The sequence below is a fragment of the Quercus robur genome, chromosome 5 (assembly GCF_932294415.1).
Source record: "Quercus robur chromosome 5, dhQueRobu3.1, whole genome shotgun sequence".
Lineage (NCBI taxonomy): Eukaryota > Viridiplantae > Streptophyta > Magnoliopsida > Fagales > Fagaceae > Quercus > Quercus robur.
The window spans coordinates 25,033,872-25,052,865 of record NC_065538.1 but is presented as its reverse complement, the minus strand read 5'-3'; the positions used below and the strand labels follow the sequence as shown (position 1 = coordinate 25,052,865).

General features: G+C 32.2%; 1 protein-coding gene and 2 long non-coding RNA genes across 3 annotated transcripts; 1 reads left to right on the top strand and 2 right to left on the bottom strand.

Moving 5' to 3' along the window:
• Nucleotides 1-4,421: 4,421 nt before the first annotated feature.
• On the bottom strand, nucleotides 4,422-7,872 carry LOC126725597 (cytochrome P450 87A3-like). Its single transcript, XM_050430399.1, has 9 exons — nucleotides 7,670-7,872; nucleotides 7,115-7,442; nucleotides 6,504-6,653; nucleotides 6,153-6,401; nucleotides 5,942-6,031; nucleotides 5,746-5,824; nucleotides 5,073-5,179; nucleotides 4,807-4,934; nucleotides 4,422-4,698 (listed from the first exon to the last, which is right to left on the bottom strand). The coding sequence occupies exons 1-9, from the start codon at nucleotides 7,867-7,869 to the stop codon at nucleotides 4,605-4,607; spliced, it is 1,425 nt and encodes a 474-aa protein (XP_050286356.1). The 5' UTR covers nucleotides 7,870-7,872; the 3' UTR covers nucleotides 4,422-4,604.
• A 3,463-nt stretch (nucleotides 7,873-11,335) lies between these two features.
• On the top strand, nucleotides 11,336-13,129 carry LOC126725595 (uncharacterized). Its single transcript, XR_007655506.1, has 2 exons — nucleotides 11,336-11,694; nucleotides 12,830-13,129. It is a non-coding gene; the product is annotated as an uncharacterized LOC126725595 (long non-coding RNA).
• Nucleotides 13,130-13,636: 507 nt separating this feature from the next.
• LOC126725596 (uncharacterized) lies at nucleotides 13,637-16,064 on the bottom strand. Its single transcript, XR_007655507.1, has 2 exons — nucleotides 15,741-16,064; nucleotides 13,637-14,364 (listed from the first exon to the last, which is right to left on the bottom strand). It is a non-coding gene; the product is annotated as an uncharacterized LOC126725596 (long non-coding RNA).
• Nucleotides 16,065-18,994: the final 2,930 nt, after the last annotated feature.

Here is an 18,994-nt window from a genome sequence, read left to right as displayed (position 1 = left end):
CTAGACTTTTTGGAAGAAAAATTGTGTGGCACTCACAAGTTTAATTGGGCATCAAATAGTCGAAGTTTACTTTGTCGTTCTACAGACACAACAAAATGTCACCCTTTTAGAGTGTTGGCAAGAAAAATTGAACTCTTGGGCTTGGCAGTTTTGTATTCCTTAAAAGTTTTACTTGGGACGACTTGGAATATATATATTTATTTTTCCACCATTGAAAAAGAAAAACATTTATTGCCAAAGGAGAGAACTAGCAGAGAAGGATACAAAAGAATCAGTTTCTAAGACCGAACATTCTCAGATTGTACATTATACGCAATTGTGGTTTAAGCTACAAAATGACATGGGAAGGACCTAACTAAGGACCACTGCAGTGTTTGTAACTTTGTAGATTTTTTGTTAATATCAAGGGTACCATTAATTAAGCAAAAATCGCACCTAATATTAGGCTTGCAAGTGTCACTTTTGAAAACAATTATCCTATCAAATTTTTTTCAAAGACCACGTAGCTGTGGGACATCAAAAAGTGTCACTTTGTGGTGTCCCATAGCTGTGGCTTGAACTCCTCAACAAGCAAATGGAGGTTTTAGCATCAATAGAGGCTGCAATTGCTTCCGTATCATGGCTGCTGCTGCTGGTTCTACTATTCTTCTACTTGTTAAATTTTATGCAAAATATACAGGGGTTGGAAGGAAACCACAAACTGATGATTTACGCACTTAATTTTATGCAAATGGTGCGGAATTCCAGCAAAGCATCGCGTTGTGCTCCACATGAACAATCCCTCATGTTATTTTTTCACCAACTTTGTCAAAGGTTGCCTCCAAAGTTGACACCCATATACCTCATATAGTCTAGGCACAATCTGACCTTGGCAAAGACCAACAACTGCTGTTTTTATATTTATAAACAACTGCTGTTGGTAGGTTGGTAGAAGCATAGATTTTAAGGATTTTATGACCAGACAAAAACCGGCAAGGCGGGGCAGTGGTTATTGAATGGCTGACATTAAAGGTAAAGAAATGCAATATCCACGACACTTTTATAACAAATATCAGGTGAGAGATATTCTCTTACTTTTCCTTAAAATTTACACATAAATGATATACCAAAAGAGGTGGCAGAGATGAGGCATGCACCAAGTCACTATCTTGAGACAAATCATCTATAGTTTATTCGTTGTAGTTAGACAAATAATTTTTGCACATTGTCCCAATGATACAACAATCCAGTTACCTTGCTGATTATCCTTGCGAGCCTACACTGCTTGTAGGATATAAGCTCTATAGCACTTTCTTTTCCCAGAATATAGAGTTAAAAATAAAATATTTTGTTAAGAGTAAGAACCAGTGGACGGTGAGTGTTTAGAACAACAACAAAATTGTTTTTTGAAAGTCTGTAGCTTAGTAATCCAAATAAGGTGATTCTGAAACTTTTTATTACTTTATATATAATAGCCAGGCATGTTACTTGTCCCTGGCCAAAGAATGTGTTAGGTTTTAAAATTTTAGGATTAAATGTTTACAATTCTATTTGGTATATGTTGGCAAACCGAGAATAAAACTTGTCTAGTCTATGTGTTTAAGCATTACTCAAAGGTGTATGTTTCAAGGTTCAAGTTCAAGCTAACTACAGAAAAGAAGAGTCAAAATTTGCCAAGCTTGAGCGATCGAAAATTAGATTCGACCGATCAAGAATTGCAAAAATCAGAATCTGTGGAATTTTAAAATGAGGCCCAAGCCCACAAAAACGTTTAGGGATTCAATCCAATTTGTCCACATATAAAAGGGAAACCCTAGCTATGTTTTAGAGACCTTTGGAAGACTTGTGTGTTGCTCCTTGTGAGATCTGTGTTGTATCATTTAACTACACAAGCGTCTACCAGAGTAAGATCTACAATCAAGTATTGGTAGAACCTAGTTGCTGCTACAAAGATCAACAAGTGAAGGTGATCTGGAACCTTTGAGTAGGATCTCAAAGTCACAAGCGTGGGTCCTCATGTTGCAATAAGTTCAAGAAGAGGAGTCCATGGATTCGGAGCTTGCACGTGACCGTGTCAATAAGTTACTGCTTAAAGTAGCAATAGATTTAGAGTTGAATCTGATTGTAAAACTTCGATTTTCTTATAGTAGATTTGTTTTACTTTGAGGATTGCTAGGTCAAATCTGTCCCAAGTTTTTACCTTGAAACAGTTCGTTTCATTGGTTTTCCTAGATCATCATATCGTGGTGTTATTTACTTTTTGCTGCTTTGCATGATATGATTTATTATTTTTTAACTCTTTGCATGATATGATTTATTATTTTTTAACTTAGATCTAAATAATTAACTTAAGTAATCACTTGGCTAATATATTAGGTTAAACAATCTGCTTTAAGAGGTCTAAACAAACAAACAGAATCAAAATGTTTGATATCATTTAGAGAAGTACTACATTCACAACATTTTCACAATAAATCATAAGTAGTTAGTTGTTATTGGTTTTAATTTGAATCTATCACTGAGATTACTTTTTTTCCCCAATAATAACAACCAACTTGTCACTTAGGATTTGTTGTGAAAATGTTGTAATCATAACATTTCTCTATCATTTAAATGGTCCATAAAGTGGTTGAACTTTACAAATCCGTTTAGAAAGTTTCAGAATATATATTTGAAATGACAAAATTTATGTACGATACTTTAGGTGTTGTTCAATTTTTAAGATTCTGCCATGTGACTACTTAACTAAAAAATATACTTCCATCCTATGAGAAAAAAGCCACATGGCAAAATTTTAAGAATGAAACATAAGAAACAGTACCTAAGTACTGTACTCAAGTCTTGCCTTATTTGAAATATTGCCAACTATTTTGACTTTCAATTTAATCAAATAGTAAATGCTAGTATAAATGGTAACTTATTATAACATATAATATTTAGAAATAACTGTACACTTAAGTTGATTTCCTCAATTCACATAAATGAGTATTAAAATAAAATATGATATTTTTATAAAAAGTAATCTCAGTAGTAGGTTTAAATTTGTACTAATAACAACTAACTACTTATGATTTGTTGTGAAAATGTTGTGGACATAATACTTCTCTAATTTTAAAGGTGGCTTCAAATTAGAACCAATAACAACTTACCACTTATGATTTGTTGTGAAAATAATGTCGACGTAACACTTCGCTTAAAGATACTGCACCATACAATCTCAATCCATGAACACGTACAAACTTTATGTCTTACCTTTCATATTCCACCAATTACAAATTTTCAACTATCACATATTCTTTTCACTTTTTTTTTTTTTTTAATTTATAAAATAGTTGAAGTCTTAAAATAAAATATATAAAAAAAAATGGGATATAAATTTTTTTTTTTTTTTTTTTTTTGGGCAAGAAAATCTAAGACCATAACATTTTGTGACACAACTTTGCCATAGTTCTAATGTGGCAAATGTCAAAGTCTATCACGTAAAATAGTTGTAAAACAAATGTGTGGTAGAAGTTGTGATAAGTATAGTTCTTGGACAGATACGTTAGAGACATTTTTGTTTTCCTAATTCTAATTTATTTTTATTTTTAGTAGAAGAAAGGAAAGGAAGAGGTCTTCCATATTTTATTTGTAACTTAGGCATGTCATTGACCTAGCCGCCTGTAAGTCTCAAATTCTAGAGCAAAGTCCAAATGTTTGAATAACGATCACGTGCCTTGCATAGATACAGTAATTAACTATCTTAAATTTCTTCTTTTGCGTGCTACAACATCTTGTATCCCTAATTCCCAAAGGCCTCCATAGATTATTAGATTGTATTCTTATGTCAAACATGGGAAAGCTTTGGCCAAAACTTTGTATCCCTAATGACTCGTAACATTTTTTTTTTTTTTTTTTTTAAGAGAGCAATCAAAATCACTTATTCACAAAATTTTCCCCCATTTTACGAAGCCTTGGCCAAAGTTTCGGCTGAAGTTTCGCTACTACTCATAAAAAGAAAGTACGATTTTATTTGGATGGAAAGTCACAAAAGGCATACAATTAATAATCATAATATCAAAGCCTTGGTCAAAGCCACATTTTTTATATTTTCAACGAAAACGTCAAATGTTTTAATATTTTCTTCCCCATTTGTAATTATCGAATAAAAACAAATTGATCATATCCAGCGTTCCATGGAGCATTCATTTTGTTGGTCTGGGAAGGGTGTAACATTGCTTGCTTATTTATTTATTTATTTATTTTTATTAATGTTATAGCACTGCTTGTGTCACACGTATGACTGCAGTATTTTCTTATTTATAACTTTATAAATTGTATTTTTCTGACCAAAGACTACCACCTTCACATTGTAAGAAGATTTAGTAGGGAAAAAAAAATCATTTAATGAAATATACGGTCAGGCACACATTCATTCTTGTAAAAATACAGAGACCAAGAGCTTAATTAAAAATACTAAAAGAAATTCTTTTTATTTAGTGTAAGTGAAAGACAAAGTGTGACCAACATCGTCAACTTTATTAACATTTAATACTACATGGAAACGATGATTTTTTTAACTAGGTATCTTTTTATTTTATTTTATTGTACAGTAAATGTCGAGATCCGGTATTAATCTCTATAAATCATCCATGCTTTACTGAAAACTGAATATGAAAACCATCTCCAAATCCTAAAGCAGGGGATCGAATCACCTCTCCTTCTTTGATTGTAATCATCCTTAATCAGCCATAATCCAAATACAATAAATTAACAAAATAAAAATCAGTTTTTGTTCAACTTGTCTGAGTGCTGCATAAATGCATGTAAAAATAAGAAATAAAGTACCTGTATTTGGTGACCAAGATATGAAAGAAAACACCCATTAGAAATTTGCTGAACTCGGCTCCTGCACATGATGTCATGCCTGCCCCAAATGGTATGAAATTCTTTGCTGACACATTTGCTGAGATGTTCTTTAATCCCATAATGAAATGAAAGATTAGTCAAATATAGGAACAAAGATTATGGATTCTTACCAAAACTAATTAGTCCATGATGAGTATATATCAAGATTTTAACTTGGGAAAAAAACAAAACAAAAACCAACCCACCTGCCATCTCCATGGATTGAAGGTAAGAGGATCCTCATAAGTGCTTGGGTTCAGTTGAAGGGCGGCTGGAACTACCATAAGCGCCCAACCTTTTGGAATTGTATATCCTACAGTCAACGTGCCTCCTATTATTCTCAACTTATTTCATAACTAACGTGCATGTCGTATATTCTCTGACTTGCATTATAATCAAGACAACAACTAATTACAATGATACTAGCTCCCATTCCGAGAGTAATTATTAAGCACTTTTGAAGTACAACAAACTTGTTACTTTGCAACAATAAAAACTAGTTATTTAATATGGGAAAAAGTTAACAGAGGTTTTAAGAACATTAATTTAAAAAAAAATTAGAAGCTTTTTATGGAAAAAGAATAGAAAAAATCAATGAATTCTTTTTACAATTTTTTATATTTCTCATGAAATTAGTATTAAAATTTTTCTAAAATCATTTATTATAAGAACATCAGTCAACCGGTCCAATAACAAAATAATATAACATAAACTCAAAAAGTCATGTGAAACAAATAGTTTTTGTATTAAATGATTTGTTTTTTATTGGTATGGCTATTCCCAAACAACCCCCCCCCCCCTCCCCCATAAAAAAAAAAAAAAAGGAAAGAAAAAGGACAAAATATGTTGACAAGTCAACCAATTTGATTTTGAACTTACCATTTACTTGAATGTCTTGGAGGGTTCTTCTCAAAATCCCTGGAGCAAAACTAGCAAGTCTAAGCGATTCATTGATAACCTATATGTTCCAATTCATTGAATTGTAAGAATCGTTGGCAATAGCTTGAAGTTTTGTTAAAAGTTAAAAAGAAAGATTGTGCACCTGAAAATAAAGGGGGAGTATCTATCTACTCACATTATGAGTAAAAGTCATGGATTTGTATTCCTTCCATGTAAGCCCAGAATTGATATCTTCTCTGTTCTTAAGAATTGCTTCATGCTCTTCCTAAGAATAACATATATATATATATATATATATTTTAAAGTAATATTAACATTTAAACACCAAAAAAGCTTCTTCTAAATCTATGTTATGTAAAATTTTGGAACTTCTTTGTGTCACTAACCGTTAATTCTTGTATCACTTTTGGGTTTTCATTAATTAACATAATGGCTAAAGTAAGAGTTGACGATATGGTCTCAAAGCTAGCAAGGAGAAGCCCAAACATCATGTAGATGACGAATTTATCTGTCAAGAACGTCTCTGTTTTCATGTCAGCCAGAATCTGATCGAGAAAATCTCCTTTGCGAATTTCGGGATTACTCTTTCTCTCTTCTAGTTCGCTAGTTATTATGCTTATTGCTTTCTTCTGGTTCTGTATGAAAATTGAATAAATATATTAGATTACATTCACGTATAATATGAGAAGAATGTTTTAGATTTTGAAATTTATAAGGATCAAGTTTGAGGAAATTGCCTGTAGGCACCTATGATAAGCAGTACCGGGGATATTAATAGGGAATGACATAAGTCCCTGCAAGAAGTTAGTAAAAGATCCACAAATATCTTCCTTTGATTTGTCTGCCTGAAAACTAAACAATTGCTTTGCTGTAAAATCAAAGATCATCTGCAAATGATCAACAAATAAGTAGTTAAAGAAAGAAAAATGTGTATTTTGTAGTAGCTACTTAAACTTTAATTACTCAAAATGCTAAGAAAGGAACATCTAATGATCCTTAAACAATGTTTCCAAGCTTTATTAGCATTTTAGCAATTAAAGATGGGTGAGACGCCATTTTAATGTATGTGGCATCAAGTTTTTTGAGAGTACGGAACCCATAATGATCATTATAATGTATTTTCAAATGTTTTAATATTTACCATTGTTTCATGAAAAAATAACTAAAATTTTAAGATTATTTATCTCCTTTTTCTCATTTATTTTGTACCTCTTGAAAAGGTTATGTCTTGGAAGTTTAAAATATTAGTTCCATCTAAAATAATTACTGGGAGCAATTATAAATATATATATATATATAAAAAATATTGACGCATTATCATGATGGAAATTAGTTATTAAAAGCTTACCGCCGATGTGCTGCTTTTCACTTCCAAACTGGGTAGTTTAGACCAACCATGTAACCTTTTATTTATTGCATCCTCTAACTGTGGCAGCATCTTATCCTTGAGGGCCTCAGGACCAAAATGACCCAAGATTACATTCCGAAGGTACTTATGAACATTTTTATGAGCATTAATTCTTGCTGCATCTTGGTGGAGAATTTTTGCAAAGGAGTCCATATACCATCTTTCAACCAATTTTCCTTCTTGTTGAAAAACATAATAATTGAATTCTGGATCAGATGATACCACAACTGGCCGTCCTGCCAAGCTTGTTCGAAATATTGAACCATATCTAAAATGACCCCTCAAAAGAAAAAAAAAAGAAGAATAACTTGGTTACACGAAGATTTCATATTTATATAGATGGAGTAAATATAACCAAAAAGAAAACCAAAAAAAAATGCATGTGGTTGTGTAATATAATGACCCATATCAAGAATAGAAAGTTTGCAACAGAAATGTGAATAACAAATTAGATGAGATGCAAAAAACATTGCATGTGGGTTATTGTGGGCTTACTTCTTCATCCTATTCTTGATAAAAGGTGGTGTGTCTATCGACTTGCTTGACGCAAGAAGACCAAGGGTCTCCCCAATAAGTGGAAAGCCCATAGAGCCAGGAGGTAATTTTCCACTGCATTTAGGGTTCCTCCACCTATAAAGCCAATGTGTGGCAATCACTATAAGTAAGCTAGCGACAGGGAGCCAAACTGACCACATCTTTAGCTAGTAGCAAGGAGGAGTAGCAGATGCCAGTAATATAGGGGGAGCTTAGGATTGGTTCTTATGGAGAGAATTAGTGGCTCTTTATATAGGCAAAGTATATGAAATCATATATAGATTGACAAATAGGCAGGAGTGTTTTCTTTTTTTCCTAGCAGATAAAAATAATGCTAAATGGTTTGAATTAACAAGTAGAAATTATACTCTCAATATAGTCAAGTCCTCGTTTCTGAATTTGAATGATGTAATTGAAGTACCATAATTAGTTAATGATGTATAGAAGAAAATGGCAGCCACATTTTGAAAACTTTGGATTTGATATGGACTACTAAGAAAAATCAATAGACTAATCGACAGATTTCAATATCTCATTATTTGAATATTACGTTAATTGTAATTTCTCTGCAGCCTAGAGAACAGATTAGTTGACTGCAACATGGCGTCATAGGATCTAGTAAGTAGTAACGTCATTTTGGGTCTACTTCTATATATTCAAATAAATTATTTTGGATTGGTCAAAGCAACCAGTTAATAACAAAATTGCGTCCTCAAGAATTCGTATCAGAACAGGTTATAGATCAGCCAATGAAGCGGATGGAACTAAATGTTAATTCCCTCCTCTATCGTTAGTAGCTGATGCAATAGATTATGGAGAAAATGATACAAGCTCAATATAGAGAAGAAGAGAACATGCAAACTCATGCAAGGGCTAACCATGAAGGTTGGACGAGTATGAACACAAAAAAATTAAAATTAAAATAAAAATTAAAAGCTCTGTAACTCTACATAATTAATATTATATGAATTGAACTATGGTCCAAGAATGGAACTATAGAGAAGACAAATTTGGAATAGGTATGGATGTAGCAGCGTGCTCGTCAAAAGTACTTATATTTGTAGGAATAGTAGTATCAAACTTAACGCTAGAAGTTATGAATGAGCAAAATGAAAGCTCTGATACCTGTCAAAACTTAAAAGCCGCTCTCTAAATAGAATGATGGAATCTGGCAGCGCACGGGTTAGCAACTACTCTTCTATAATGTGGAACACTTGTCCTTCAAGCTTAAACATGATGCTAGGCAGGGCTCTTACATGGGCCGTTATACTTGTTGGATCATTTAAGCCTTTTGAATTCTATCATACAACTCATTGACATAATATTATGTTTGTTTTATCTTGGCAGAAAAAGTTTCTTGCATTTTTAATTTTTGGTATAATGGAAAATGCTAGAACTCTTACATCAGCACCCCCCCCCCCCCCCTCTCTCTCTCTCTCTCTCTCTCCTTAGTCACCAAACTCACTTCTACTGCTAGGACCTCATAATATCACGTTCTACAACTACTACAAGCTCAACAATCTAGGAATGGCCACATTTGCTCAAGATTGCATAGACTTAAAGCTCATATGACTCATGTATGCTGGGCGCCAGAGACACGAACGCAACTCTTTATCAAATATAAACTAATCTTGAGTTGATCACTAAACTAGATTACATGTTAAAAATTGATTCAATTCCTTGTTGAACAAAAGCTATTTGATAAACTCATTATTTCCTTGAATATCAAACTCAAGACTAAAAAATGTTTTTGGAAAAAAATTAAACTTAAAGTTAATTTTTAAATATCTTCGTCAAATCTACTATGTGTTGATGTAAGAAATCATTCATTTGAAATTTTAATTATATGACTTTTTTAGTGACTCTTGTGGCTTGTCAAATTAAAACGTAAAATAATCAAAGTTAAAAATTAAATAAAACACATGATATACTACAATTAATCGAGCATAAAGTATAATATAAAAAGTAGAATGGAGAGTTCTAATTTCGCGTTAGAATTTCTTTTCCAATGATTTGACACCCATTATTATACAAAGAGAGTTAGTGGCAGAAAAACAAAGGAGACTAACGAGTTAGCACCATTATCATACGAGTTAGGCAAAGAGACATGGAGGTAGTGGGGAGAAGAGATAATTTTCGGGGTTGCCCATTAAAAAAATTATTTTAAGAAGTTAATGAAAGTCTTCCATTTCCATTACAATTTTTTGATTGAAAGAAAAGAAGACCCATTATTAGTCCAGGTCTCCCACTCAAGCAAAAGCAATGGCAGACCCATTCAGTCCAAGTCTCCCACTCAGTCCAAGAAGACCCATGATTGAAAGAAAAGAAGACCCCATTGATTACAAGTTTCACTTGGAGTATATATGTTAATTTTTTTTTAAATATTTATAATATGTCGCATGGCAGAGGGAGCAAGAGTAAAAAATAAAAAATATATTCGATAAAAAAAATGAAAGAATTAGTGCTTTTAAAACAACAATTAGAGTTTTTTTAAGTCATAATTAGGATCTCATATAGGCCTTTAACCAAAACAATTATTAATAAATTCATTTACAATAATAAAGCAAATCGGTAAAGAATTAATATAAAAAACCAAAGTATAATTAATTTTAGTTTTTTTTTTAAAGAGAGTTTCAACTTATGGTGTCCATTCTTAATGATAATTTTTTACCATTAGATCAAGACACCAATCAGTTTTCGGTGTATGTATGACACTGGAAAAAATTAGGTACGAAAGTGTTTATAGTATGTTAAAGAAAAGCATAAGACTATTGAATAGCAAATAGAATCGTTTGGTGATGAAAGCATGTTATTAAAACAAACAGTGTAGTCAAATGCTTTAAATTACACGCATGTACGTAAAGAAACGGTGTCACATGGCTAAAGTGACTCACGAGAGGGATCACGCGAGGCTTATAGAAGTTTGTTAGTACGGTTAGACATGTGTATGTCTCTAATAGACCAAATGTAAACATAGTGGACTCTATTTCAAAGCAGTTAGCTTTGGTTTAGTGAGTTAGTGATATTTTTCCTTCTCTTAGTCTCAGATTACTGTATAAATAGAAGAGCTTAATCATCCTGTAATTTTTTAACTATGCATATTTTAAAAAACTACAAATAATATTACTCTAATTCCTTTACCAAATAAACCTTTACTGACTGAAAGCTGGTGTGTAACATGAGATTGAAATAAGGTGAAATAACTAAGACGGTTGTATATCATGCAATCTTTTTAGTGGTTTTGAACAGTAGTTTAGAAAGTTATTTTTAATATCAGCCATTAAATCAAAGTGATTTAAAAGGTATTGTTAAAGCTTAAAAGCATAACACGACATCTGGGAGTAGTACAAGAAAGTAACAAGACAATGGAGATTTTCTTTGCGTGTAGCTCATATAACAATATGGATTTTATTAATGTGTATTTTAAGGGCACACATTAATTTTTATTTTTTTAAAAAAAAAATTTAAATTAAAAAAATAATGACAACTTTTTTAATACTCAATAAAATATTTTCAAAAATAAAAAACTTAATGTATATCTTAAAGACACACATTAACCGAACCCTATCAATATATCACCATAGAAAGTTACAAACACATGTCAGACATGAGACAAAGAACTCGAAACCCGAAGCAAACAGCTAGGAGAGCACTCAGCATCAGCAGTAGAGTTATTGGATTGAGATCCCGTGCAATACCTAGGGTATTGCACGGGGTGCAATAGCTTTAATATCAGCCATGGATTAAATCTAATGCTCAAAAAATTAACACGTCATATCTCCATGCTGGCAATCCGCGTGCTTCAATTTCTCTCCATCTCTTTTCTTTTCACTTCAGCAGTTCAACTTTCCCAAATTTGAATTTCAGGAAAAAAAAAACTCTCTCTTGGATATTGTAAATCCATGGCCGAATCTTCATGGGCTTCAGCTCGTCCCACACCACCACCACCGGTGATTCCTCCCGGTCTAGTCTTCTTCTCTTTCAAGGTTTTCTTGTAGCTCTCTCTCTTCTCATTGCACACCACTGCCGTTGGCGGTGCTTATTACCGGTGTCACCACCACTGTGGCTACCGGGTCTCCCCTCTCTCCCTCTCAAATTTATTTTCTCTTTTATTTTTCTTTTTGTTTCAGTTTTAATTATTTTGATGACTAGAGCTGTATGATTTTGTTTGGGTTTGAAAAATGGGGGTTTTGGGTATGGCTGAATGTGCTGTGATTGAATATCTGTTTGATGGTGAGCTTGTGTGTGTGTGTTGTGGTTATAGCTTTGGTTTGGATTTTTGGGTTCCAAAATGAATGGTGATTTTTAGGTTTCAAATGAACAGTGGTTGGATGGGTTTTTACACTTTACAGACTTGGGTTGATGTTGATTTGATATGAGTCTGTGTTTTATTGTGTAAATACATGTCATTTTGTGCGTGAGTTATTGAGTGAGTGAATTTTGTTATTGCCTTGCTTCTTTATTGTTGCTGTTGCTGTGGCTTTTGAGTCCTCTGTTATTGTTGCTGAAGGTGTTTGTTGAGATGCTTCATAGAGTTTTAGTTTATCTCTTTGTATTCTGCCTTCTTTTTTCTTTTCTTTTTGGATTTTTATGTTAATGTGATGCTAAAACTGTGATTTATGTGTATGGAAATTGGATTTTCAAGTTAGTGTGTTATCATTGAGAACTTGTCTCAGGCAGGCAGTAGACAAATTATTCTCATAAAAGCTATGATTTTGTATTCAAATAGCACAAAAATGAAAAAAACTATTTATTTGTTAACTGCATTAAGTGGTCTGCTGGCTGCCCTAAGCTGTTTTAGCATTGGATTTGGATCTATTGGATTTGACATTTAGGAAATGTTGATACCAAATCTATGATTTCCCCTTTTTTTCTCTGTTCTTGATTTATTTGCATAAGATCATACATTTCTTACTCCTATTAGCTTCTTTTACTGAAATAGAGCTATGATTCTTAGCTTGATACTAATTTCTCAGTTTGAAATTTGTCACAATGGATCAGTTTTTTCTCATTCCCTATATTTCTATTGTGGTTTGAATTGTGAAATGCACTGAAGGTGTTTGTGAAAATATTTGTTAGAAACTTAGTGATGTTAAGATAATTTATTTGTATGTTGTGCAGTCTTGAGGGAGATTTGTCATATTGAGAAATGCGCCAAGCTATTCTTTAAATTGGTTAATTCATACAGGAGATTCATCTTGTGTAATGGAAAAATCAAAGCAAATTGAAGTTTCGAATGGACTTGTCTTGGCCATGGCATCATTCAGGAGATTCATCTTTTGCCTTCCATTGTTGCCATTGTATAATTGAATTGCTGTGCAAGTTGTATTTTCATGTAGTAACTGATTTTTTGTGTTGATGAATAGATGAAATGTAAACAAATTTGTTTTGCAAATAGCATGTTGTGATGGAGTTCTATTATTAGCTTTTTAGGTCTTAATGCATTCCAATTTTTTATCTAGTCTAAATAGTCATTCTTGCTGGAGAGGCCAACAGTTCTTTGCGTTTGAATATGCCTGGAACAAGTACTAAAAATTGGAGGATGACTTGAAAACACAAATTATATAAATTATTTGCAGCCTCATTCCGGCTCTTCACTAAAAGCCAATTTATATGATGGAATTTCTTGGAAATACCATTATTGCTCTATTCTGTCAAATTACAACTTCGTGCTCAATATATTCTCTTGAAAACAAGAATTACATAACAAGAGTCTTCGAGGATGTTTAGCATATTTTAAAATCAGTGGATCCAAGATAGAAGTAAACCACCCCAAAAAAAAAGCTTGATCCAAAAATTGAACTAAATTGTATTAAATTATATTCTTTAATTACAAGGCCCTAATAACATGATACAATAGACAATTTTTTTTCTACCATCATATTACCTAATTCCCATAGTTTCAAAAATAATTACCTAATTCCCATGTAATAATCAAAAAAATATGTTTCGCATGATTCAAGATCAAATGTTTCAACAATCTTATGCGCCTACTTAATTATAAATAAAAAATTGTGTCATGACCCTACTCAATTGTTAAAAAAAAAAAATAATAAAATAAAAAAAAAATCACAAGCACTCATTTAGCTCCACACTTGAGGTGTCTCTTGCTTCTTGACTATATGCACATTCCATCTGAAGCTTGCAATTTTCAATCGGCCCTACAGATTTCTTCCTTTTGTTTCAAGTATTGGCAAAAAGGTTATCAAAACCTGAGCTAGAGAAGTGGGCAGCAGTGTCATGGGGGATTTGGAAAGCAAGCAGTAAGTTCTATTTTGAGAAGATTCAAGCCATCCCAAAGCCATTCTGGACAGGGCTGTTGTTTTCTTGCATGAATACCAGAACCTTGTGGCTGCACAAAGAAATTCTTGATACACAGTGTCGGGTCCTCCTGCTGCGTGCAGTGGGGTACTGCATTTTTTTCCTCTGCACTGGGTAGCTGCTAGATTTCTGCACTGGATAGCTGCTACCTGCAACATGTGGGCTGTTGTTTTCTTATTCTGCAATGATTTCCCTCTTGTCACTGGGTTTAGTTGGCAGCACTGGTTCTAGTTTTGTTGTAGTTAGCTCCAGCCGCATTTACTGTTTTGTTTCCCCTGACTAACCCCCAGGGTCTATACTTCTTTGTATACAAACTATATCAACAATATAACTATCTTTACCTCAAAAAAAAAAAAAAAAAAAAAAAAAAAAAAAAAAAAAAAAGGTAATGGTAGTGCTACATAGAAGAGTGAAAGTAAATGAAACCAATAAGCACAACATCCTTCAAAGGGCATGCACACCAGAAACACATAAGAGATACAAAAGCTTAAACCACAATTCACATACAATATAGCAGATGAACTACAAGAATCTCTGATTTATAATCCCCAAAAACCAGATATCAGATATTGATTTACCACAAAGTCTTACCACATTCATGCATAACTACATTTTTTTTTTTGTTTATAAACAGATGCATGACTAAGCAATTAGTAGTGACTGTAATCAGTTAAACTTTAAGGTTCTAAATATAATTCATCAACCATCAAGAGAAAAGAATAACATGTTTTCTCATGATGAAACTAAATTAGTTCAATGCCCAACAAATAACTATACAAATTAAAACAAAAAGCAATGAGAACTAGCATCACTATCAAAATGCAATTGTTAATCTTTTGCAATTAAAATGACATCTAACTAGGTACAATATAAATTACAGAATTTCAATCTCTAATGTTTTATTTCATCAATCAATTAAACAAAAACCTTATAGTTCAAAATCCAAAGAAAAAAAAAATCACTCTCTTAACAGCTGAAATAACATCCCCATTCAATGTAGTAAACAATGGTGAAAAACAAAACTACATTACACAAAAATAAATAAATAAATAAAAACCTTCCTCTATCATAACTTAAAACAATTATATTCTAAACCATTACATAGCAAATTACCAAAACACACATAATGTAGTAACGAAGAACAAAATCGCAAACATCAAGATGATCGACAAATTATCACACAAAAACAGCCAGCTAAAAAAATACAATAAAACATAAGGAAGCCATAGCATAATGAAGAGCAAAAGAAAACACTCAGCTCACTGAAAACACAACACACACACAATGATAATAATAATAATAACCTTTTCCTTCTCACCCTCCTACTTCCACAGGCACAAGTCTGTAAAGTGCAAACACCCATCCAAGCATCGTTTGTTTGAAACCCAAAAATCACCATTCATTTGAAACCCAAAAATCCAAACCAAAGCTATAACCACAACACACACACACAAGCTCACCATCAAATAGATATTCAATCACAGCACATTCAGCCATACCCAAAACCCCCATTTTTCAAACCCAAACAAAATCATACAGCTCTAGTCATCAAAATAATTAAAACTGAAACAAAAAGAAAAATAAAAGAGAAAATAAATTTGAGAGGGAGAGAGGGGAGACCCGGTAGCCACAGTGGTGGTGACACCGGTAATAAGCACCGCCAACGGCCGTGGTGTGGGTGCAATGAGAAGAGAGAGAGCTATGAGAAAACCTTGAAAGAGGAGAAGACTAGACATGGAAACATCACCGGTGGTGCTGGTGCTGGTGCTGGTGCTGGCGTGGGACGAGCTGAAGCCCACTGAGATTCGGCCATGGATTTACAATCTTCAAGAGAGTTTTTTTTTTTTTTCTGAAATTCAAATTTGGGAAAGGTAAACTGCTGAAGTGAGAAAAGAAGAGATACGAGAGAAATTGAGGCACGCGGATTGCCAGCGTGGAGATATGACGTGTCAATTTTATGAGCATTAGATTTAATCCATGGCTGATATTAAAGCTATTGCACCCCGTGCAATACCCTAGGTATTGCACGGGATCTCAATCCGAGTTATTATTAGCTAGTCAATAGACAGTCAATGCAAGACTGAAAATGCTGGCTAGGTGCAACTAATGAAAGTCTACAACACTATTCTCTGATCTCTCTATTATTGAGGAAGATTGGGACTCATACACAGTAACAAGGATATGGCTATCAACGATTTAGCTACGGTAAAGTGGTTAAATAGCTTATTTTTTATTTTTAAATAATATTATTATTTTATTTTTTTTAACTATACATATTTTAAAAATCTACAAATAATATTATTAACAAATTTTTATTAAATAAACCTTTACTATTTTTTTGAGACCAAATAAACCTTTACTAACTGAAAGCTGGTGTGTAACATGAGATTGAAATAAGATGAAATAACTAAGACGGTTGTACCATGCAATCTTTTTTAGTAGTTTTGATCAGTAGTTAAGAAAGTTATTTTTAATATCAGCCATTAAATCAAAGAGATTTAAAAGGTATTGTTAAATCTTAAAAGCATAACACATCTGAGAGTAGTACAAGAAAGGAACAAGACAATGGAGATTTTCTTCAACATTACGTGCCATGGATGGTAGGTGTATGAGTTTTATTTCTTTGCAATTAAGAAGTTACTAGAAATTTATATTACTACATAGTCACTACTTGCTCCTTGTTAGCGTTGGTCAGCCTAGAGACTCGTTGGCAAACCATAGTTTCGCGTTGGTCAGTCCCTTTGTTGCAGCTGACGGACAGGTATTGTTTGGGTGGTCCCGCAATGGAGTTTCCCGAGGAGGTGGTCCCGATAACAAAGATACCAATGGTTAGTAATAGTTCCGCCAGTAATTATTAATTGCTTAGAAAGAGAATAAATACATTTATTAGCTCATCATCTGTTTGCTTATTCACACTTAGGCTAGGCACACACTAATTTGAAACATGGACTATGATGATATAGTTTATGATGAAGGTTATAGCATGAAAGATATAGATGATAATTGGTCAAAGAGTGATATGGATTATGAAACAGATTCTGATTCTGACAGTGAAATTGATGATTATAATTATAATGGTAACACAAATAATTGGAGTACTTTAACAGAAGATAAAATCATCCGACAGACTAATAAAAACAATAATAGTTTTTTAGAGAAAATTAGAATCTTTAGAAAATATTGACAGATCCACTATATATACTAAAGTTGAAAAGAAAAACGATAGTTTTTTGGACCTCTATGAAAGAATGAAAGTTTTAAATTCACCTTTGAGAAAAGAAATAGAATTTGGACCCCATCATAGATCATCTTTTACAGAAACTATGACAAATAATTGGTGTATAAATAATAGTTTAAAAGAAGTTGTAGATAAGAATTTACAAACATTAAAAGCAAGTGATAGATTAGTTGACAAAGAAACTAGCCCAATTAAGGAAAGAGTAACACGTATAAAAGATAGAAGTACTATAGAAAATGACATACTAAAAGAAATGATGGAAAAGCAAAACAATAAAGAAGTTTTTAGTTCAGAACAAATTGTATGTAAAAAGCTAGACACAGAAAGACAAAAGAACCTAATAGAGACAAGTAAGATAGAATCTCTACATGAGAAATTAATAGATAATGGTAAAAAAAGGTAAAGTAAAAGAAATGGTGGAAAGAATAGAAAGTCAACAAACCAATTCAAAAGATGGAACTCTACGTAAAAGATTAGATATAAGAAAAGATATAGTAAAACAAAGAAACATGACAAAGAAAGAGTTAAAAGATGATAGTCTTAGAAATAATGAAAATAGTTTGAAAGAATTGTATGAAAGACAAAATGATGAAATAATACGTAGGAAGTTAGATACAAAAGAGATAGAAAGAGATAGAGTAGTAAAAGAAGTCAACAATGGTAGGAAAAATAATAATGGTAATTTAAAAGAAAATAGTGATTGTGTAGTAAATGTAGAAGTAAAAGACAAGAAGTATAATAGTTTAAAAGAAATGGTAGATGAAAGACTAGAATTAATTGAAAAATCTATAATAGATATCCAAAATGATAGTTTGACAGAATTAACTAAAAAAATGAAAATTTTAAATACACTTTTAGAGACAGACAGAAAAAGAGACATAACAGTTTTCAGTACTATTGAGTTATCAGATAATGAGAAAACTGACAGACATGATAATAATACTATTTGTCATAAATGCAAAGGATATGGACATACTAAAAAATAATGTGACAGACATAATAAAATTGTTAAACAAATTAGTAAATTAGAATTTGAGAAAGATATAACAAATGAATTAATGAAAATATTTAATGTTAAACAAAAAGAAATAGATCATGTAAAGAAAGAATTAAAATCAACCAACCCACTTAAGATTAATAAAAGAAAAAGAAAACAAAAAGACATAATAATAAAACTGATAGAAAATCTACCGAATCATCATAAAAACAAAAAAGAATATTTATTAAAATTGAAAGACTCTATAGAAATACCAATTGCTTGTATTAGGTGTAGGAAATATGGACACCATGTTACAAAATGCCGAAAGAAAGAGAAAGAAAAAGACAAGAAAGAAAAGGTAAAAATGAAAATAGAACAAGATGGTGTAGAGATAAAAATAGTAGCTCTACAAGACTTAATGACAGAAGCAAAAATAGTAAAAAAGGAAATTAAAGAAATTAAAGAAGAAAACTCGACGGACATAAATGAACATAATATTGAAGAAATAATAAACTTAAAAGAAGTTTCTAATCCCACAGACAGAAAATTTGATGATGATGATGATGGCAATAGACAGAATTTCTTAAGTTTAATTGACAGAGTAATTTTCCAAAAATGGCATACAAAAATTACTTTAGAGTTTTCTTTAACAGAAATTGCTTTGACAGATTCAGGTGCTGACATGAATTGTATACAAAAAAGATTAATACCCTTAAAGAATTATGATAAATCATTTGAAAGATTAATT